Source organism: Chenopodium album, chromosome 7, assembly GCF_948465745.1.
Source record: "Chenopodium album chromosome 7, dcCheAlbu1.1, whole genome shotgun sequence".
In the NCBI taxonomy this organism is placed as follows: domain Eukaryota; kingdom Viridiplantae; phylum Streptophyta; class Magnoliopsida; order Caryophyllales; family Amaranthaceae; genus Chenopodium; species Chenopodium album.
Window position 1 is genome coordinate 48,808,442 of NC_137840.1, and position 23,135 is coordinate 48,831,576.

Genomic DNA, 23,135 nt, shown 5'->3' on the forward strand with positions numbered 1-23,135 from the left:
CATTAATTCATATTTCCTTTGGTAACAATTTCTTCTCCTTTAATTTCAGCTATTTCATTTACTTATTTGATTATGTTTTGTTTTATTTATTTGATTAGTTTAGTTATGATTATGTCTGAGTAGTTTCATTCTAGGGTTTATGGGGATCCATAATTAATATGAAGGGATAATTTGTTATTATTGGTATTGCATGATAATTTCTTATTGAATTGTTTTAATTCTTTGCAATTAGATTATGAATCGAGCAGATGTAATTTGATTTTGAATGTTTAGCAATATTGAATTGATGAATCGAGAAGATGTTAATTTAATATTAAAGGCTATTTTTAATAGGAACTTAGATCTAGTAAATTGCGAGAGCCTGTTGATCATGTTATTTGTGCAATGTTGATTATTAGTTATTATGTTTTATCCCGGAATATTAATTATTGGTGAACCTGTACCCTAGGCCTTCTTATTATTGTTTTTCTCCCTAAACTTATTCTTCGTAGTATAGAATTTATTCCCAAAAATATTGGTTACTTAGATAATTTAGATTATATTAATTAATTTGGGGTAAAAAGACTTGTTTCCCTGTGGAGTTCGACCCTACTTCCCTATCTACTTTAGTTAGAGGACTTAGGTATTTATTTTTTATTAGGGGATACGACTTTACCCTGTCAAAATTTGGCGCCGTTGTCGGGGAAACGGTTTTATTTTTATTTCTGATTATTTTTGTAGTCTAGGTTATTTTTCTTTTTGTCTCAGAGAGGCAAATCTCATATTTGCTTCTAGTTTTTGTTTATGCCCAAGTGTTCCAGATCAGGGTACATCCCATTCGATCCTGAGATCGAACGTTCCTTCCATAGACAGAAAAATCTATACAAGAAAATCCTGGCGGATTCTGGTGATAATAGTAATAATCATCGCGATCCTCCGACTGGTTCTAGCGATTCAAAGGTATCATCAGACGCAGAATCAGAGATGGCGGTTCCAAAGAAGCTTAGTGATTACTCACAACCAAAGCTTACAGATTTTCCACATCTCACCCCTACTCCGGCTCTTGATGGGGTTCAATTCGAAATTAAACCTCAATTTATAACGATGATAGAGAGGAAGCAATTCGGTGGAGCTAAGGGTGAAGACCCGAATCTTCACATTGTCGACTATTGTCAATATTGTAATACCATCAGGCAAGCCGGGGTCACTCAAGACCAAATCAGGGAGATTCTCTTTCCCTTCTCTTTAACTGGAAAAGCTAAGTTGTGGTTTAATGGCTTAAATAGAACTGCACTTGGTATAACTGACTGGGAAACTCTTGTTTTGAATTTTTATAAGGAAAATTTGTAAATTACCACCCAAAAAGGGATCCTGTTTTGAAATTACCACCCATTAAAACTTTTATTTTAAATAACCACCCATTAAATATAAAAAGTTTTCAGATTACCACCTTTTTTGTAATTCCGGTGGTAAATCCGTTTAAGGGCCCCACATAACGGCTAAAAACAGCGAATTTGACTCTTTTGAATGTTTCACTCCTCGTTTTTTTTCTTTATAAATTATCCAACATCAATTCACAACTTTTGCCCCAAATTTCATCCAAATTTACTCAAATTGCAACGGGTACATGTCTGAAATTTTGGAATTAGGGTTCCTGGGGCAATAAAATTGAGGGTTTTATGCAATTTTGGAATTAGGGTTCTTGGGGCTTTAAAATTGGGTTTTTTTTTTTTTTTACAATTAGGCTACATGTCTGAAATTGTAAAGGGTCCCAATTGCTTACCTCAGGCGGCGCCATTGACATCACCATTTGACAGGAGTTTCACCTACGCGCTTTTGGTCCCTAGAAAACACCCCAAGATGGCGACTTCAACGGCAAATGCAAGTACAAATAGGGTCCCAATTTGCAGGAAAAAAAAAAAGTTAAGGTTCTGATTCAATCCTTAAGGGGTAGTTGCAAAGTTGACAGAGAATTAAAGGAAGAAAAAGGGGAAAGATTGATGCTTTTGGATGAATTCATTGAAGAAATTGATGAGAGAAGATGTTTTTTTGAGTTTAATATTTCAATTAGAAGGTTAGGTCGAGGTAAATGAAAAAAAAAAGGAAGGAAGTTAATAAGGTGTGGCCTTCAATCGGATTTTCCATCGGAATTTCAAAAAAGGTGGTAATCTGATATGTTTTTTAATTTATTGGGTGGTTATTTAAAATAAAAGTTTTAATGGGTGGTAATTTTAAAATAGGACCCCTTTATGGGTGGTAATTTACAAATTTTCCTTTTTATAACAAGTATTATCCTGCAGAGTGAACATCCGTACTACGGAGTGCGATTCAGAACTTTGCCCAAGAAGCCGATGAATCTTTATATGAGGCTTGGGAGAGGTTCAAGGACTTACAAAGAGAATGCCCTCACCATAATTTAGCACAATGGCAGTTAATCCAAGCCTTTTATAATGGCATTGGAAATTCTTCTAGAATAATTTTAGATTCTGCAGCTAGTGGGAGATTTATGAATCTTAATGTTGATGATGCAGGTCAGGTTATTGAAGATATGGCGATACACAATTCCCAATATGGGAATCCTAGAGGATTTGCTAACAAGGGGAAACATAGTGTTGACTCTGTATCCTTTTTGCAAGCTCAATTGACCTCTATCTGCCAAAAATTAGATAATCTGAGCACTGCCAATGTAGCTAATGTTTCTGCAATTAATAATAATTCTAATGAGGATTTATGTGAAAATTGTGGTATTATAGGTCATTGGGAACAAGATTGCAGGAGTTCCGTGGAGCAAGTTAATGCCTTTCAAGCTTATAGGCAGAATAACCCATACTCCAACACCTACAATCCTGGGTATCGGAATCATCCGTACCTTTCCTACCGGAGTACTAATGTTCAAAATCCACCACCACAAGAACCACAGGCGCCACAGCAACAGCAGCAGAAATATTATCATCCCAATGTTGGCCAGAAGAACCAACCACAACAAACCTCCTCATCTTCTGACCCTTCTCTGGTGGAAATTAGAGCGATGTTGGTTAATATGCAAAAGCACATGGAGAGTAGAGATGCGACAATTGATCAAATTCTAGCACATAATAAAATTATAGATAATCAAATTGCGCAACTTTCCGCTACTCTACAAGCCCGCCAACAGGGAGCTCTACCGGCACAGCCGACCAGGCCTACGGATTAAGCCTATGCAATTACTCTAAGGAGTGGTTCAAACTATGAAGGGCTCCCTATGCCCAGAGTTGATGAACCTGCTTTATTAAATAATGCTAATCTTGATTCCGTTAAACCAAACAATGTAGTTAATAGCCCTGCAGGGCTAAAGGATAATACTAATACATCTAATTCTACATTGCAGGGTACGAATCCAGAGAAGGTGGCTACTCCAGATAAGAGTAATAATGCTCAAAAGCCAATTATCAAGCTTCCATTCCCCAATCGTCACTTGAAGACAAATTTGGATAAGCAGTTTGGTAAGTTCTTGGAGATGGTGAAAGATTTGAAGGTAACAGTTCCCTTCACTGAATTAATCACACAAATTCCTTCATATGCAAAATTTATGAAAGAAATATTGACAAGGAAAAGGTCTATTAGTGAGGTAGAGACAGTAGCTTTCACTGCAGAGTGTAGTGCCGTACTTTAAAATAAGTCTCCACCTAAATTAAAAGATCCGGGTAGTTTTTCTATCCCTTATCATATAGGCAATCTAATGATTAATAATGCATTGTGTGATTTGGGTGCTAGTGTTAGTGTCATGCCATTGTCTGTGTGTTCCAAACTGAATATGGGTAAATTAAAAGCTACCAATATTACTCTACAAATGGCTGACCGTTCTTTTAAATACCCCTTAGGTGTTTTAGAGGATGTCCTCGTTAGAGTAGGTAAATTTTATATACCTGTTGATTTTGTTGTTCTTGATATGGCTGAGGATGTGCAAACCCCAATTATTTTGGGTAGACCGTTCCTTAACATTGCAGGAGCAATCATGGATGTGAGAAGTGGTAAGTTAACACTATTAGTAGGGGATGATAAAGTTATTTTTAATCTTAATAATGCCCCTAAAATCTCCATTACTAAGGAGAAATGTTTTAGTGTTAATGTGGTTGAGAACTATTCTAACAAGCCCCAAGCTCTTGAAAAAGATCCCTTGGAGGCGGTATCTTATGTTGCATCCCTTTCAGATGAGATAGACAAATGGCAGAGGGAAGTCGATGCAATAGAAAGAGCACTTTACACTGTTGGTCTGGGTTTCGAGGATGAAAAGGTGGAACCGATCAAGCAAGTTGTGCGATTTGAGCCTACGGTAAGTGTTCCGCCAGATCGAGTTGCAAGTGTTGAATGCAATGACAATATGAAGCAACCCTCGATCAAAGAAGGATCTTTGGTGCGTAGCATTGAAGAACCCCTTACCCAAGTCAAGGAGGATCCACCAGATAAGGTGAATTAGCGTCCCACAAGGCATGTCAAGAAGCCGCGTCGCAGCCGAAACACCGCTAGACCGGGTGAGAAACCACCCGATCAAGCGTTAGGCCAAGGGTCCTAGTTATTATATTGCGGTAAGAAGGTCGTTCGGGACCTAGATAAACCAGCGCTTTGCGGGAGGCAACCCGTATTTCTTTCTTTCTAGACTAGTTTTCCTTTTTCTTTATTTTTATTTTTATTTTAGAGAGGCGAGGAGAGTGAAATTTTACCTTTTATAAGTGTTTTTGTACAGGTATAGGTTTGAGAGGTAAAGAGACTTAGAAAAATTTGAAGACGAAAAGAAATCGAAGAAAAAGCTAAGAAAATCCGACTGGGCACGGGCCCGATCGGGCGGAGCTCGCCCAATCGGGCGCGAAAGCAAGGAAAATTTTCAGCTCTTAATTCGCCCGATCGGGCGCGCAAATGGAGTTGGAAATTGGAGCTTAATTCGCCCGATCGGGCGAGGCTGCCCGATCGGGCGTGTAACTGGAGCTGGAAATTGGAGCATAATTCGCCCGATCGGGCGAGGCTGCCCGATCGGGCGCATTTTTGTGAAAAATCGAGTGAAGGAAAAGAAATGTTGGGCGAAGCTCGCCCGACCGGGCGAGTGAAAGGGCGAAATTTTACTTCGTATTCGCGCCCGATCGGGCGCGCAACCAGACATCTGGAATTCAGCTTAACTCGCCCGATCGGGCGCGCCTATTTTTGGCCGTCCCTTATATTCTTTTCCGTTCTTTCTTTCCTCACTTTCTTCTTCTTTCATCTTCTTCATTACTACTTTCTCTCTCTAAAACCTCCATTCTCACACCTTCAAACTCCCTTATTTTCAAGATCTCCTCCAATTCCTCCATCAAAACTCAATTATTTTTGCATATTCTTATTCCTTTCATCTTTCTCTACAATCTACACCCAATTTCTACCACTTTCTCTCAATTTTTATCAAACCCTAAGAGAGAGAAAGCTTCAATTCCTACTATTTCTCATAAACAATGGCTCTCAAAAGATCTAGGACCGTAATAGGGGAAAGCTCAAGGCAACAAGAGCCTAGGATTGACCCGGAGTTGCAAGTTCCGGGATGGGCAAAAGCAAAGGATGATCAATCTCACGTCAAGGCAGGTAATTCCTACACGTTTTGTTCATCACCCCACCCTTGCTAAATTAGGAATTGATAAACCCGTAGAAAAGTTGTTTAAAGGAATTGGCATGAGTGGTTTGTTTAACTTGCACTATGATACTTATGACTATTTGACCTTGGAATTTATTTCTATTTTTAATTTCATAAAATCTAATGCTTTGATTTCTCATGTTCAATTTAGATTACTTAATAATGATGTTAGATTGTCTTTGAAAGAATTTGGCAAATTATTTGAGTTAAAATCGGATAGACCAATTGAACCTCCCCAAGACAACATTGTCGTTGTCTATCAATCCCTTACGGGGGATGCCAACTTGAACCTCCAACATGCCAAGGGCACTTGGATACAACATCCCGTGTTAAAGTTTTGGCAACGGTTTGTTGGCCTTACCATCTTTGGGAGGCATGAACCCGCCAATGTTAGGAGGGATGAGCTAGAATTTCTAGGGTCATACATGATACCTAGGAGTGATAAGCTCAACATTGTCCATAAGATGGCCAACCACTTCCAAAGGGTGGCCAATGCGGCCGAGGCGGGTAGGTCTAGGGTACCCATTTATTTAGGTGGTCTAGTAACTCACATAGCGGTCAAACACCTTAACTTTGTCCCTAACAACGAAGGAAAGGTAGTCGGCCCAACAATTATGGACCTACCCTATTTAGGTGGCCTAAATTGGATAAATGTCATGGGAGGTGAGACTTGGTGGGTGATTCAAAGGGAATCGGGTAGAAGGGACAATGCTTTTACTTTGCCCAACCCCTCCTTGACCAAATTTGAGAAGGGGAAGCCTTCTTATACTTTTGAGATTAACGGTCAAGGTGAGGTTCAACCACCTCACCCTTCACCACAACCCCACCAATCTCACTCCCCTCATCACCATTCACCACACTACCCACCACCTCCACCCTTCACATATGACATTCCCACTTCCTCAACCAACTACAACATTGACCCCAACGCCCCTTATGACTTTTCGGCTTTTAGGAGCCAATTGGATAGGATTGAGATGGGGCAAGGGAGAGTCAAGAGTATGGTTAGGGACTTGGACACTAGAGTTGGGTCTCTAGATAGACGGGTGGGGTATGTGGAGAGGAATCTCGGGAGGGGTCTATACCCCATGTACGATGATTATGCACGTCGGGGGGCTATTCCCCCCGATTCACTTGTTCCCGATTGGTTCCAATATCCGCAAGGAGGATACACGGACCCAAGTGCCTACGGTACCTATGTGGACTACTCATCGGTCCATGGTTATGGGACCGATGTTCCTTTTGGTGGGCTTGGGGGGAATGTAGATCCTAACTACTTTGCAGGTGGTTCGGGTTATGGATGTGGTGGTTCGAGCCATGGAGGAGCCGGTTCTAGCCATGGAGGGGGCTATTCGAGGATGGATGAGGATGAGAAGTAGGCTACACTCCCAAGTCAATGAGGGCATTGCTTGATTTGGCTTGGGGGGGTAATCTTTCGCTTGGTAATTCTCTTCCTTTTCTCTTTTTATTTGCTTTCTAGTATAGTTTTTATTTGCTTTCCTAGTGTAGATTTTATTGCTTTCCTTTATGAGAAAAATACAAAAAAAATTAAAAAATAAAAAAATCCAAAAATACGTTCCAATGAATTGTAAATCATGCTTCCCTGTGCCCCTTATTTGAGAAAATTTGTTTTGATTCTTGGTTATTGATAATGAGCATTGTGGATTTGTTGGTCATGATTTGAAGTTTAATTGTCTGGATTCCTAAACATGCGTCAATTTTGCCAACTATTTGTGAATATAGTGCTTGACTAGTTGATTTGGTTAGGAATGTGTGATAGTTCCTGGTATGTCAATGAATTTGAGTATTAATTAGAAACTATGAGTAGTGTTTCATGACTTATTATTATGCACATGAGGAGGACGAAGGCATTCATTCTTTTAGGTAGCCTTCAGAGTATTTAGATACATTTGTTCCCTTCTTGCTACCCATGTTGTTGCTTGTGCCCTTTTATTGTTTATTTAGCCACATTACAAACCTATATGAGCCCCATTGGTTACTAGTCCCAAGCTTGGCTTGGGGAAGCTATTAGTTGGTGAGGTGAGGGAGTTGTGGTGTGCACATTATTTACACAATGTGGGAATAAAAGAAGAGTGATTGTTCTTTGATTTTTGATTGGAAAATATTGATATGTTGTGTTTCAAAGTTGAAATTTCCAATATGAGTTAAAAAGAAAAAAAAGAGCAAAAGGAAAAATTTTTAATGCTCAAATGTTCTATTTGAAGGATGAAAAAAAAAATTCAAAAGAAAAAGAAAAAAATTCAAGTTAGAAAAAAAGGAGAATGAGTTCAAATTTTGTATTTCACTCAAGTTCTACATTATCATATTTTTATGAGTGAATTTTGTAAGTAATGGGTTTGTTTATGTTGATTGGAGTTATATTTGGTGGTTCTTGTTGGAGTTAGTTATGTTGTTGGAGATGTATGATCATCATTTATTTTTTATCATGGGTTTGTTAGGATTTGGCTCCCTTAATGCATAGCTTTTCTCTCACATACTCCCAAATTTATCCTACCCTTTACCCTAGCCTTACATTACAAGCTTTAAAGACCTTCCGACCTTGTGCATAGAGTTGTGTGAATGTGAAAGTGTTGTGTGAATGTGAAAGTGTTGTTTATCAATGCAAGTTATGACTTGACATATTTCGAGTCGACTAGTAGGTTGAGCGTTCATTGTTTTAAACACACGAGAGTGTGAGATGGGTGGGCATTGTTCACAATTAAAGGGGTTGGTTGGAGAGCGATCGAGTACATCTTTTACCCCGCCACATAAATGAGAGTTGAGTGTGTGAGCACTAGTCTTGAATTCTATATGCTCTTATGGTTTGCTCTATTTGACAATTGTTGGGGAGGAAGGGTGATTAGATGAATAAGATTGATTGATGTTGAAGCATGTTCATTAGATTTGTCTTGAATCGTTTGTGCTTGATTTGATTATTGGGGTGAGGCATGTTTTATATGTTCATTGATGAGCTCTTTGCTTAGGGACAAGCAAAGGTTTGGCTTGGGGGAGTTTGATATGTCCATTTTATATAGTAATTTATCCCCGTCCCTTGGTCTTAATTAGTAGTGTTTTTGGCTCTTTCGAGCCACTTTTATTGCTAATTGGTGTTTTCTAGTGTTTTCGTAGTCTTTGTTGAGTTTTGTAGGAAATTGCACCTTTGGAGCATTTTCTCGGGTTTTTCATGGAGCGACTACGAAAATTAGAAGAGCACGACCATCTTTGAAGCCCAAGGCCGGTTAGAGTCATCGAGCCGGTGATTAAGGGCTCGGTAATCGGGATACCGAGGTACTTGGACCGAGTATTCAAGACCCGAAGAGAAAATCCGGATTGGGCCAAGGAATCAAGCCCAATCGAAGTCCGAGCCTCGAAGTGAAGCAAGGGCCCGATCGGGTAAGGATTAGCACGATCGGGCGCGGCATGCATGGTGCTGATGCGTGGCCTAAGGCGCGCCCGATCGTGCGAGCATCTAGCTCGATCGGGCGGCGCTGCTGAGTAGGGGCACGAAGAAAAAGGCGCGCTCGATCGGGCGGTCTCTAGCCCGATCTGGCGCGTGTTTTTATCAGACCTGATTAGTTTAGTTTAATTTTTGTTTTGAGGAATGTTTAAGTACGAATTATGTACGTAATTTTATTTCACCTTCTTTTTTAGATTTTCTCTCTCTACTTAGTATATTTCTCTCTCTTAAATTCTCTCTGAACTCTTGTTCTTAATTACTTCCATTAATTCTAATTTCCTTTGGTAACAATTTCTTCTCCTTTAATTTCAGCTATTTCATTTACTTATTTGATTATGTTTTGTTTTATTTATTTGATTAGTTTAGTTATGATTATGTCTGAGTAGTTTCATTCTAGGGTTTATGGGGATCCATAATTAATATGAAGGGATAATTTGTTATTATTGGTATTGCATGATAATTTCTTATTGAATTGTTTTAATTCTTTGCAATTAGATTATGAATCGAGCAGATGTAATTTGATTTTGAATGTTTAGCAATATTGAATTGATGAATCGAGCAGATGTTAATTTAATATTAAAGGCTATTTTTAATAGGAACTTAGATCTAGTAAATTGCGAGAGCCTGTTAGATCTGTGATGATTAATAAATTGCGAGAGCCTGTTGATCATGTTATTTGTGCAATGTTGATTATTAGTTATTATGTTTTATCCCGGAATATTAATTATTGGTGAACCTATACCCTAGGCCTTCTTATTATTGTTTTTCTCCCTAAACTTATTCTTTTTAGTATAGACTTTATTCCTAAAAATATTGGTTACTTAGATAATTTAGATTATATTAATTAATTAGGAGTAAAAGACTTGTTTCCCTGTGAAGTTCGACCCTACTTCCCTATCTACTTTAGTTAGAGGACTTAGGTATTTATTTTTTATTAGGGGATACGAATTTACCCTGTCAATGACATAGGCATCGAGATCGAAGATGACCTCGCAAAGCAAAAAGCTACTAACAATAGTAATCACAGTGGCTGGAAAGGAAAGAAGAACGACAATCCTCCTTCTTCCGAAAACGCCCACTCTAGTAACAATGTTAGTACCTTGGATCTCAGTGAAGTTTTAGCCATGGATAACCAAGGATCTAAGAGGCAACTAAAGAAAGACTTCACCCCCATTGGGATGAGCTACGATACTGCCTTCGATCGACTCCATGCTAAGGGACTCATTACTCCCATTGGACCTATTCAAGATCCCGCACCTGAAAAGAGATTGCCTAGTTGGAATCTAGATGCACATTGCAAATATCATCAAGGTAGGGGTCATACTATTGAGAGCTATTGGAAGCTAAAGGAGGCTATCCAACATTTGATCGATAATGACAAGCTTCCCATGCCTCCAGCTAGCAAGAATAGCGAGTGATGATAAAGCAAATGAAACAAGGCAAGAGGCGAGCTTTAGTGTATGATCACAGTGGGGTTCAAGTTTGGGGTAATGCTTGAAATATTCCCTACAGTTGGGTTAGGTTTTAAAAAAAAATAAAGAAATTTTAACAATTCGTTGAGTGATACGTGTCTAGGGTGAGCTCCACTAACGGATTCCATCAAAAATCCGTTACGTGGTGGTGAAATCCTTTTTTTTTTTTTTTTTTGTTACAATAAAAGTTTGAGATTTTGTGGTATTATAATCCAATATTTGAGAAATTTGTGGTGTTATTTTCTAATTTTTTTTTCTTATTTTATTTTAGTTAAATTTAATGTTGCTAAATTGTGATTTTGCCTTAACGTTAGAACACATGGTGGTAGTACGTCAGTATTTCTCTTACATTTTATGAAAGTTATTTACGGGTTAAAAGATAGAATTATTAAGGTCTACATAGGTATAAAAATGGCAATGGATTCGGTTATTATAAATCTTGTCTTCCTTAATAGTTTGTTTTGCAGAAGTTTAATTAGCACATCAACTACAGTTCTTGACAAATTATTTACACATACAAGGAGATGTGTATCAACAAAATTCTTTATTGCTTAAATTTTAGGAAATTTTGTCAGATAACACCTTTTAAGTGTGATTTGTTGTCAGAAAACACCTTATAAATTTTTTTTTGTGAAAACACACCTAATACCAGAAATTATTTGTAAAATAACACCTAAGGGTAGTTTCAGACATGTTGACTTGGTTTCACGGCGTTGACCACCACGTGTGAGTCACCTGCGCCGATTTACCCCCCTCCCTTCTAATTTTTTACCCTTTCTTTCCCTCCAACTCTATTTTCTCTCTCCTCTCAATTTCTTTCTCTCTCCTCTCAATTGCTTCTCTCTTTGTTGCTGCTCACATCACCATTAAAAGCTTCTGGAAGTTGCTAGGCCATGGTAGTGACAAATTGACTGCTTCAATTCGTGGTTTAAATCCGGCCAAGGAATTGGGTAAGTGTAAAAATTTATCTCTCCTCTCATTTGTTACTCAATTTATGTTTGAGTATTTGTCTAAATTTCTCTGTCCTTTTCTTTGTGTCTGCCATGGGTAAAAAAAGGAAGCCTCGACATTACTACTACCTCCATCCTATAGAACATTGCTAAGATTAATTGACCCCCAAATAAAAAACCCTAATTTCAATTTAAAACCCTAACTTACGATGATTCGCAAAATCAACAAAATTAATGGAATAAGCCTTTAATTAATGCTACTTACATAGTTGCCTCGTAATTATGCCAATTGAGTATATTTGCAGAAATTGGAGCTCAAATTTGGAGTTCATCTTCTTCAAAGGGGAACAATAATGGAGTTTGGGTGGAAGAGCAGGGGGTTAATTGGGGAAGAAATTGAGAGGAGAGAGAAAATAAAGTTAAAGGGAAAGAAAGGGTAAAAAATTAGAAGGGAGGGGGTAAGTTGGTGCACGTGACTCCCACGTGGTAGTCAACACCGTAAAACCAAGTCAACATGTCGGAAACTGCCTTAAGGTGTTATTTCACAAATAATTTCTGGTATTAGGTGTGTTTTCACAAAAATATTTTATAAGGTGTTTTCTCACAACAAAACACACTTAAAAGGAGTTATTTGACAAAATTTCCTAAATTTTAACATTTTTATAGAATGACAAATTTATTGCATATATTGGACTCCTATTCTTATAAACCACCATACCTGAGGTAATAGAAACTATTGTTTTAATAGGACGTTTATTCTATTGTGATTACTAAAATTTATTGAAACAATTAATTTTTTTGTGGTTGTCGTAAACCCATAATTTTGCTTACAATATATTTTTATGCGATTGACCACATTGTGTGGCAATCCTGATTAGGTAACTCATGACCGATCGAATAACCACTGATCAAGCAACTCCTGACTAACTAAATAACCTCTGACCAACTGAGTAACTTCTGACCGAGTAACCCTTAACCAAGTAAACCCTGACTGACTGAGTAACCTATAACCGAGTGAGTAATGTCTGACTGAGTAAGTAACCTCTAACCAAGTAATCCTAACCACATATGAAACTTTGTATTCAGCATAATGTAGACATTGTAGCTATATATGTAGATTCTCATGATCATAAAAGATTTCGAGAAGCATGACGATCTTATCTAATTTATGCTTCGATACACAAGTGATTGTTCGATCATATGATTCGTTTTATTCACGTAATTACCGTTTAAAATCGTAGTTAAAGTAATGAAGATTGAGAAATATTAGGATACTATTATCCACAAAAACAAGCATTATCCACTCTCTAAACACTAAACCATACACTCATTGACCCAATTTTAGGGAACATCCTCTACAAAGATATCTTATGCTCATCACACCCCAATAAAACTACCAATTGGAAACCGAAATAACACATTTCGAGGGTAAAAAAGTTTATCATCCTAGGGAAGGTAAAAGACACAGTAAAAAAAAACTTTCACTCTAAACCTTTACCAGACGTTGATATTGTCAGGTCAGACCAACCAAAGCAATCGGAACCGTCCATTCCATCTCCATTAACAAACTGCCACGTGTTGGTACCGTCATTCTGACCCATAACATGAGTCTCATCACTCATAGTCATGGATCCTCCAAACCCGAACCCGATATCAGCAAATCCAGATGACCCAATATCAAACCCGAGCTCGAGCCCGTACCCGGGCAATCCCGTAAACATTCCACCATTTACATGATTAGCATTATTATTAGTAGTGGTGGCAGTGGTAGTGAGTAAAGAAGTGAAACTCGTTTCATCATTCAAGTCCAATTCCAAGTCATCATTGTTCCGTAGCTGCGAAATCATTTCCGCCGTTTTGATACCCGCGGGCGCGGAAGAGAGTGGAAATGAGGTGGCGGAGGAGGAAGACGAGGAGGAGGAGCGAGAACGCTTGGACTTCTTACGAGTGCCGCCGCCAACAGGGACATTGCGGAGAGTACCACCGCGAGTCCAAAAGCGGCGGCAAGACTTGCAAAAGTAGCGAGGTTGAGATAAGTTGTAGTTATTGTAGTAACAGAATTTTGTGTTGGTTGAGTCGCAACGTGGGCATGGTAGATTTTCTGGCTCGTGCCGTGGTTCGACACCGCAGCCTTCCACCTCGGCGTTCATTGTTTGTAGATGTGTTTTTGGGGGAAGAGAGGGTGAGAGAAGAGGGGTGTGTGAGGGAATGAGTGAGTTGCTTAGGGAGGAGGGTTTTGTTATGGGGTTTGGGGGACAAAGTGTGAAGAAGGGAATGATACGGTTTTTGGAATGTTAGTGTGAATTGGAGTGGATGTTTTGTTTATTATTGTACTCTATTGGATTAACAGCATCCAATCAAAATTGCACTTTTTAAATAATGTTGGTTTGTTAGTGTGTTCGATTGGTAGTGTTGCGGTTAAATATCATCATGATTCATGCATCCTAGATTCCTATCTCCTAGTATGGTTTTATTATAACTATGTAATACTCTTGTTTTAGGTGATGGGAATTCAAACATTAGCGTTTGTTGCTCTCCTCAAGAAAAAAAAAATAAATAAATAAAATAAAATAAAAAGATTATTGATGAATATTATAATTTCCTAGTTCTTAATTAGCCTGGTGATAATGTTCAAAAATATCCTTAATTTTGCTATACTTTTTTTTTAACCAAAGTTATTTTGGATAGAAAATTTAAATTGTATTACATTCGTCTCGAATTAACCATGATAAGGTTAATCTACTACCTACAAAATATAATATACAAATTCCACAATTCATCTAGTCACCATGTATAAGTGTTTTTTTTTAAAAAAAAAAAAAAAAAAAAAAAAAAAAAAAAATTCTTTAAGTACAACACACTTCATACCAAGTCAACAAATGGTATTAAAAACACCTTACAGTCTTTGTTGAGTTTAAGGTAATGGAGCACATGAGTAATGATATTGCTCTCCACCTCATATCCTTGTGGTTTAGGGATCAAATTCAATAAATCCATTCGAGGAATAATTGGATTAATAACTGGAATACTAGAGAGCGTAGAAAACAATCGTGAAACATAATGTGAAAAAACCTTACTTATATAAAAGCAAAAATAAATCAAAAGCATCCTCAAAATTTACATATTACACAAATAATCAAGAAGCAAAACAGCGTGGTCTTCGCCCTTGTGGCGCACATACAAATATAGCAGTTGGTAAGTCCTACTATTAGTTTGGCTTAAAGAACTTTAACTTGAGTCCACTAGTAACAATGCTCCAAATTCCTCCAATTGAAAACGCAAGGCTGAAAGCAATTCCAATCCATCCTAGGATCCAGTTCAAATACCAACTGCAACTGTGTTTCGGTGGCTGCTTAAGGAGCACCCACATGAAGCAAGGGTAAGCAAATGTGACAGGAAGAGTGAGCCCTCCCAACAAGCCAGCAAGACTTGATAGGAAGGGGAATGCCACGCCTATAAGGAGATTGACAAATCCGTAGAAAACTCTGAAACTGGACCTAACCCATACTGAGCATGGGCGATTAGTCCTGCTTGTATAGCTGGCTTCGAAGCTGTCAAAAACAGGCATGGAGTATATCTGGAAGCTGCTCAAGCAACTGAATACGACCAAAAGGAAAGTCATTGCTAGTAGTCCTCGAGCAATGTCATGACTATGGAATGCATATATAGCAGTGAGCATCCCCCCTGAAGGCATCTGTAAGAGGGAAATGCACTTAATTCATATTTTTGACAGAACATCATGAATGAAAGCGATAAGATCATATAATCAATTAATCAATAGATCATCAGGATAAATTTTCAATCATATTATTATGTGAATCTGTCTAGATCTGACATAATTTTCAACTCCAGCTTTTGTTATTAAGTGGTCAAAAGACATGATATAATGTATGAATATCAGGTCTATGAGAAAGTAAGTAGGTATTCTCATGAGATGAAGTATTCACATGAATATCAAATAGAAACAGGAAGCATAGTTTTACCAAACAGCAGGGAAGGTCCTGCGTTATGGGTACAATCATGCAAGAGCAAGGTCATGCATTATGGGTACAATCATGTAAGTATCTTTGATCAGAAAGGCAGTGATGTCTTTCGATGCCGACTTAATTTCTCAGTAGCAAAGTGCAGGCCATAGCATGCTGACACAGATTGTGGAAGATGAATTTTAAAACATTTGAGCAGCTAGTTCTAATCTAGAGTGCAGTTAATGCAAACAATATTCTAATTCTGCTTGAAAGACAATCTAGTTTATATGTAAATTATGGTAGCGTTCAAGAACTTCCACAGATTATCTTAACCAAATCCACCCTATAAATTGATATTGAGTATTGACTCTCTCAAGTCCTAATATAACAAAGGAAAGTGCAATTTCTAATATAAGATTCCATTTGTTGCGTGATCTTATTCAAATTATTAGAGAGCATGATTTTTATTCACCATGAATCCCTGATCATAGTTATGTTTTCCTTTAGGTGATCTGAATAATAATTATATACATATAGATACACAAAGTTATTAGATATGTAGAAGCCAGACTTACAAGGTTCCCGTACGCCCAATATCCTCCAATTGCTATGGGAAAGAGGCACATGGCAATGAAAAAATACGCAACTTTAGCTCCCTTCCACATTGGTACATGAGCTGGATGCTTAAACGTTGATGGCATTGTAGCCTGAAACAGCCATGTCATGAGCTTAAATGTACAAAATCATCAAAATCAAGTTCACAAAGTTATAGATACATTCTAACTACTGCACAAGATTTTCTTTGCAACTTTTGATTTCACATGCTTTAAGTGATCATGCTATAGTCTGCTGCTGTCAATTTAAAAATCTTTTTTCCAAGTACAAGAGCTACGAAATGGGATACATTAGAGACAGAAAACAATATTATGACATCACTGTTTTAAAGCTGAAGAATTCCATACCTGGATCTCCAAGACTAAATTGTGGCCCCTGAATGCAAAGGCTATTATTCCAAGAGCATTGAGAACTGAAAACAAGGAAGCTGTTGCTGATGGAAATGAGACTGGCTCATACGAGATTTGTGGTGGCCTACGTTGACTTACGGAAAGCACCCAAACCATGGTAGAATAGGTGATAGCAGTGACTGCCCCAACAAGTGAGAGTCCAGCTATTGAATTTAGATTTGGAAGCTGAGATAGAACGATGCACAATGAAGTGAAAACCAGGTACCATTCAACTGTAGTCAGAGGATTTGATGAGCAAAGTGGTCCACAAACTATTTCGAAAAAAAGTTTCATTGTCTCCCCTCCGACCAGTATCAGAGCAGTTGCAGTTCCAGCAGACAAATATACAGTTGGAAAGAGTGCAAGCCATACACCAAGCTTTTTCCCTACATAACAAAGAATGATTTGAGGTAATTAGCTGAGAAGCTATTGAAGTCTGACAGTCGTCAATATGAAATGAAGAATGCTAGAAATTATACTGATTAGGACCAGAATTCGTTTTCCATTTTCAATAAGAGGTGACTGCACAAAATGTACGAAAGCATACCAAATGCAGCTTCTGCCAGTTCAACGTATCTGTTATATCTTTTCCCAGGCACGGCTTCATGTAGCTGAACAAGAATCCACAGCGTGTAGAGTTGCCAAAAGTAGGCTATGGTCAATGCAAATATACCCCAACCCCTGCAATACATTGATTTGAAGCATTGAGACAGATATCTTTCTTACTTTCAACTATAAGAAAATATATTTTGGTCACATCAAATTGTGAGGCAATGTAATACTTTTGTTACAATGTAATTAGCTTAAATGGACAAAAAGGTGCATGTAAGCAATAAAATTCAGAGATCATTTTAGATAAAATTTACGTATTTAAGATGTTCATGTAATTGCAATAACATCAACCGTTTGTACTATAAGGTTTCTGCTGGCATTTACAAGTAGGCAACCATATCATCCAAACCGGCTATTTCTGGGATAAATCTGAGTCCATGCTTCGTAAGGTGGTATTGAGATACAGACAACATACATATAATGTTACGTTTTCACTACCAATTTCAAATAAAAACCTTCATTTGTAAAGTCAAGGCATAGAATAACTGAATAAGGTTATGTTTTCGGTTTTCCACAGCTTACTTGTGTTTTTTTTAGCAAAGGAAAAGAGAGCCTAAATCATTATTCTGTACAAATCATTGCATACAGTTTCAAATGAACTACACTATTAACAGTCATTGCAATTGCACTATTCAAGGTGTTCGAAGCTAATGATATCTTAAGAATCCATGCCAAATATGTAGTACTATTTTAAGGATTACTAAGGAAAAGTGAAAAAGTAAAAAGGTTTACAATTTGTACCAAAGTCAGACAAATTTGCAAAGGTGTTAAAAGCACATCATTGTTATCACTAAATAGAACAATATCATAATTTGGCATAAACAAAAACAAAAACAGAAAAAAAAAAAAAATAATAAAGTTTATATTTTGACCAGAAATTGAGAATGTGAACCTAAATGGTCCCCTCATTCAAATAGCAACATTGAAACAAAATCATTACTGGTCCCGGTAATTGGCAACAGCAAGTCAAAAATCATGGGAGGTATGCAGAAAGCAAAAGCTGGGTGTGATATAACTTAATCATTTTGTTAATCCAAACATCATCTTTCTTCTTATTCTTCTTTTTTCTACCATTAAAAGAAATATATAGATTAATTTCATCCAAAAAGTATAAAGAACATCCCCACTTCTTGTTCACTTTAATTAGATTAAGCATGCTTAATTATACTCCATGATTAGAGCTTATTAGCAACAAAAACCGGAAACTTAAATTTGATGAAGGAATTTAAATGAGTATTTACAGTATATTTTAATACCCTCATTAATTTTTGGTTGCAACAAAGGTGTATTACTTGTTTGTACAACCAAATAATCACATGATTGATATTTGACCAACAAATAGTTAGACTCTTACTTTGTTAGAGAGGTAAGAATCAATACATGTGGTCCTTCAGAGTCTCAGATATACAAGTACCCTTTATGTTACCATTTGTACAAGTGTGCCACTGTAAAAATTCTTGCAATAAATTGGAATCTACAATTATTTCAGGGAAATTAACTTTCAAAAATCAGATATTACCAGTAATTTATTTCATGCACCAAATTCAGGCAAATCAATATTCTAGCATTACTAGTTCAAATTACACTGTCCCTAGACTACAATTGTCTGTCCATGAATACAATTGTCTGAGGGAGTAAATGACAAACAATTAAGCACCCAAATTAATAATAAAACACCCACAAAATTCCAAACTCAAAAGTAAGAATTAAAATTTAAAAAAAAAAAAAAAAGAGTTAAAAGGAGAGAGAAAGAAATTACCATCCAAGAAAAGAGAAGGCAACAGGAAGAACAAGAGCTTGAAACCCAACACCAGCATTAAGGTTATGAAACGCAGCGTAATGAGCATTACCATTTCTAGACTCAGTAATCGGAAGCCAAGCATCTTGTGGGTTAAGCTTAGTTAAATGACCAACTTCTTCTAAATAACCTTTCATATTAACCAACACCCTTTTCATGGGTGTTCCAATAGGACTTAAAAACCTTGGTGAAATAAATGAAGTGGGTGTCCATGCTGCAGACTTGGACTCTTTCGCCGCCGCACCACCCGCAGTTGGTGGCCTCGGAGAGCGTTGTCCGGTGGGTGTTAGTATCTCTGGTGTTGATGTTGCCCGCGGTGTTGCGGGGATTGAAATAAGCTCAGTTTCTAGCCTTTCATCCATTAGTTTGTGTAATGTATTTGGTATTGTATTTTGAAGTAGTAGAGTTTGTTTGAGTTTGGTTTTCTATAAAGGGAAGGGGGGAGTGGTATGGTATAGGGGAGTGTGGGAGTGGAGAGAGAGTGTAGTGGGAAACAATGAAAAAGTGTTGTGTACGAGATAAAATTAAAGGGATTCGATGCAAGGGTAGGAGGAGCTGTGACTGAACAGCAGATACTTTGTTCGTTTTCTTTTTAATGTTGAATATTTCACGCTTATTAATACATGCATAAATTTTTTTGTTTAAATATCTTGTACTCCATATTATTAATACTAGTTTTTAGTCTTTCACCCATTTGTTACCGTTTCTTTTCACGAGTGTATCTAGGAGCCGTTCGTAACCGTTCCGAAAATTAGGGTGCCTGTAGGGAATATTTCAAGCATTATCCCTATCTTGAACCCTACTGTGATCATACACTAAAGTACGGTAGCGTCCAAAGGGAAAGAAGATAGAGCAAAAGAGTCGCCAACAAGTTTTAGGAACTTGTAAACCGTTCACGAGGTGAAGGTTACACCCCTTAACGATCCAGGAGATCGTCAACTCCAATAGGTGTGGAACCATGACTGGTAGTTCGGGGATGAAGGTACAAATCCAACCTAAAAGAGATTGAACTTGCCCTAATAATAGGCCTCTACTTTATTCTGATCGTATTCATATGCGCTTTTTGACTAACATGCAATCAATAGGTTAACCCTAAACCTCTTTATCTATGTTGGTTGAATATTAATGCACAAATAAACCTATTATTGGCGATCACTTGAATTATAATCAAATTAACCCTAAACAAGATTATTAATTATCTTATTAAGCGTGATTACAAGTACCGATTCCCTTTAAACATGCATAAAAGGTGTGATCAAGCAATAAAAATAAATATGATCAAGCAACATAATAATCATAAATAATAACAATTAAAATCATAATTATAACAATAATAATAATCCTGTTAAAACATAATAATAATAATAATAATAATAATAATAATAATAATAATAATAATAATAATAATAATAATAATAATAATAATAATAATAATAATAGCAAGATCCTAGGCATGATACTAACAAGATTAATAACAAACCCTAGCATGTCACTAAACAATAAAAATCAAAGCTTTATCCCTAACATGATACTAACAAGAATATTAGAAAAAAAATAGGAAGCATCGCATAAATCACAATTGTCATATTTGATATTAGAAATTATAGTTGTTACCCTAAACATGATACTAGAAAGATCAAAACGCCCTAACATGACACTAGGAATCATAATAGCAACCTAGACATGATTTCTATATCATAATATCAATAAATCAATTAAAGCACTTACTTGGATGCCTCGTACCTCTTTCTATTAACAAAATACACACGTTAGTAACTTCAAGGAAAATAATAAAACAAACAATTAAATTAAATAATTGAAAAAGAGATTTGGGACCAAACCCTCAGAAATTAAAACCTTTCACGTCTAGGGCAAAGGCAACTTTGAACTTGGCTAGGTGTTTCTTGGTCTTGTGAATGCGAAATTTTGTATGCGAAAGCTAGAGAGAAAGAAAGAGAGAGAAATCTTGAAAACTAGAGAGAATAAGAAAACTAGAGAATTGGTTATTGAAAACGGAGATTTTAGGAGGCTATTTATAGAGAAAATCAGCCGGACGGATAGAAAAACAAATTAGAGTTTCGATGAGAATAAAACTCGATTAGCGCTAGACGCTGGACACTAGCGTCGGGCGCCAAGCATTAGCGCCAGGCGCTAATCCTTGTCGTCAGGTGCTAGTAATTAATTTCACGCGTTTTCTTATTTTTGATAAAATTTAGCCGTACAGAAGGGCAAAATCGTATTTTCCTTAAAAACATTCTTTTATTCTGATTAAAACTCTAAAAATTCAACTAAAGTCAATTTATCAATGCTAATTGAATTAGGAATGAAAAGAACCTTCTAGAATAATCTAGAAGACTAAAATCAATTCTAATTGCATTAGGAATGATAAATCTATATTAGGCCCTCCTCTAGATAATTGGGCCGCACATAAAGATCAACCGGGCCTAGTTTAGTAATTTGGCCATAACTTCCTCATTATTCATCGGAATTGGGCTTATAATATATCGTTGGAAAGCTCTTTTCAAGCCCCATCCAACGATACCATTATTGGACCCTTGTCATGGACCAAACCAAACTAGATTGGATGTTTTATTAAAATAGGTTAGAAAAGAAATATTTCCAAAAACAGAAAGAAGAGATATTTTAATTAAAAACATCCTCATCACTAGACTTTTCACACTTTCGCTTTGTTTGATAATCAAATGACATGAAAGGAATTCATCACTGGGTTTGGTTTTGGGGAGACACATTTGGGTGCCTACAGAAGCCCCCACTTTGACTGAGTTTGGAGAAACGCAAGTTTCGAAAATAAAAGTCAAAGTATCGATAGGGGCGGAGAATGATTCAGAACGTTCTGCGATCCTAAATCATTCTTGTACCGCCGACACCTGCAAAACTAGCGTTAGTTAAAACAGATAAAAGAGTAAAGAAACGCGTATCTTGCACCGTCGAGCACGCATCTCTAGAAGTAACCGATTTGTTGTTGTTGTTGTATTTGTTGTGACAACCTTCCACAAGCCAGGGAACACCATCCTGCTGTTTGTTTTGACGATCTTCTGCAAGCTAGAGAATACCGCCTGAAGACTGCTATGCTTGTAAGTGCCTCCAATTCCGCCGTGATAGACTTTTGCAAGCTAGAGAACCCCATCGAAGATTGCTTCGCCTGAAACGACCTTTTAGCGCTTTGTGACCATCTTCCGCAAGCCAGGGAACACGATCGAAGATAACTTCGCTTGAAATCACCTCCATTTGTTTGTGACAACTCTCCACAATCTAGGAAACGCTGTCAAAGACATCCTCGCCTGAATCTATCCTCATTTGTTGCGATAATATTCCGAGGAAAATTACCGAAGACCCACGCCTGTCGATCTTTTGCTTTTGCCATGCCTGTATGTCGGCGCTTTTGCTGCTTTCGAACCTGTACGTCGGTGCTTTCTGAATTGTGAACCAGTATGTCGGTGCCTCTGCTGATTGAACTATTGCGTCGGTGCCTTTGCTGTATGAACCATTACGTCGGTGCTTTGCGATGAGCCAATGCTTAGGCGCTTTAAGCTAAGTGAGATGATCATTTAGCAGGTCGATCACTTTATGCAATTGTAATCAAGCCGATCACTAAATCATGTCAAATTGCTTAGAGGGGCTAACTGGCGTACCAAGGAACCCAAAAGTGTTGTACGAGGTCAAAATAACTGCTCTAAGTAGCTGAGCGTGTCGTCGCCACTGAAATTCTGCTGGCGCCACAAATTTGGCTCTAGCGCCAGGCGCTGGAACTAGCGTCAGGCGCTAAACCTTATCGTCTGGCGCCGAAGCCTGTCACTTGGCGCTAGAGTTGGGATTTCCGTATATATCCCTTTCTTCGTCATTTCCGCTGCTGCTGCTTGCTTTTGTTCGAAAAATCGCCGCTGAGCTTCAATTCACTCGTTCTTGCTCGTTTCTCAACCAAATTCACTCAAGTTTGTTGCAAATTGAAGCTTCTTTCATCTACTTTCCCGATCTATGTAAGTTTCCTTCAAACCCACTCCGGTTTTGATGAATTTTGCACATATTACACTAGGTGAAAAAAGGCATTTGGCAGCGGTTCAAACCCGGTCTAAGGCACCGGTTTGAACCGCTGCCTATGTGAGGGGTGCCAAAAACCAAGCTTTTGGCACCGGTTCAAAACCGGTGCGGTAAAATAGGCACCGGTGCTATATGCCCACTTAGGCACCGGTTAACCGGTGCCTAATACTGCTCTCCCGCCAATTTTTTTTTTGGTGGTAGATA

At 37.6% G+C, this 23,135-nt stretch overlaps 1 protein-coding gene, 1 non-coding gene and 1 pseudogene across 2 annotated transcripts; all 3 read right to left on the reverse strand.

The window, feature by feature from the left end:
* Positions 1-2,290: 2,290 nt before the first annotated feature.
* On the reverse strand, positions 2,291-2,397 carry LOC145641123 (small nucleolar RNA R71). Its single transcript, XR_014115188.1, has one exon. It is a non-coding gene; the product is annotated as a small nucleolar RNA R71 (small nucleolar RNA).
* Positions 2,398-12,974: 10,577 nt separating this feature from the next.
* LOC145640254 (dof zinc finger protein DOF3.4 pseudogene) lies at positions 12,975-13,643 on the reverse strand (annotated as a pseudogene).
* A 357-nt stretch (positions 13,644-14,000) lies between these two features.
* LOC145637873 (lysine histidine transporter-like 8) lies at positions 14,001-19,431 on the reverse strand. Its single transcript, XM_081688883.1, has 5 exons — positions 18,834-19,431; positions 17,010-17,143; positions 16,421-16,848; positions 16,034-16,165; positions 14,001-15,187 (listed from the first exon to the last, which is right to left on the reverse strand). The coding sequence occupies exons 1-5, from the start codon at positions 19,232-19,234 to the stop codon at positions 14,702-14,704; spliced, it is 1,581 nt and encodes a 526-aa protein (XP_081545009.1). The 5' UTR covers positions 19,235-19,431; the 3' UTR covers positions 14,001-14,701.
* Between the last annotated feature and the right edge of the window lie 3,704 nt (positions 19,432-23,135).

Bases quoted from the DNA above. Each gene is read 5' to 3' on its own strand.
- LOC145637873 (XM_081688883.1), bottom strand. From the start codon at position 19,234: ATGGATGAAAGGCTAGAAACTGAGCTTATTTCAATCCCCGCAACACCG. The intron at 16,849-17,009 runs GTATGCTTTCGT...TTTGTTATGTAG, and splicing joins ACTGGCAGAAGCTGCATTTG to GGAAAAAGCTTGGTGTATGG. The intron at 15,188-16,033 runs GTAAGTCTGGCT...TCCCTCTTACAG, and splicing joins ATTGGGCGTACGGGAACCTT to ATGCCTTCAGGGGGGATGCT.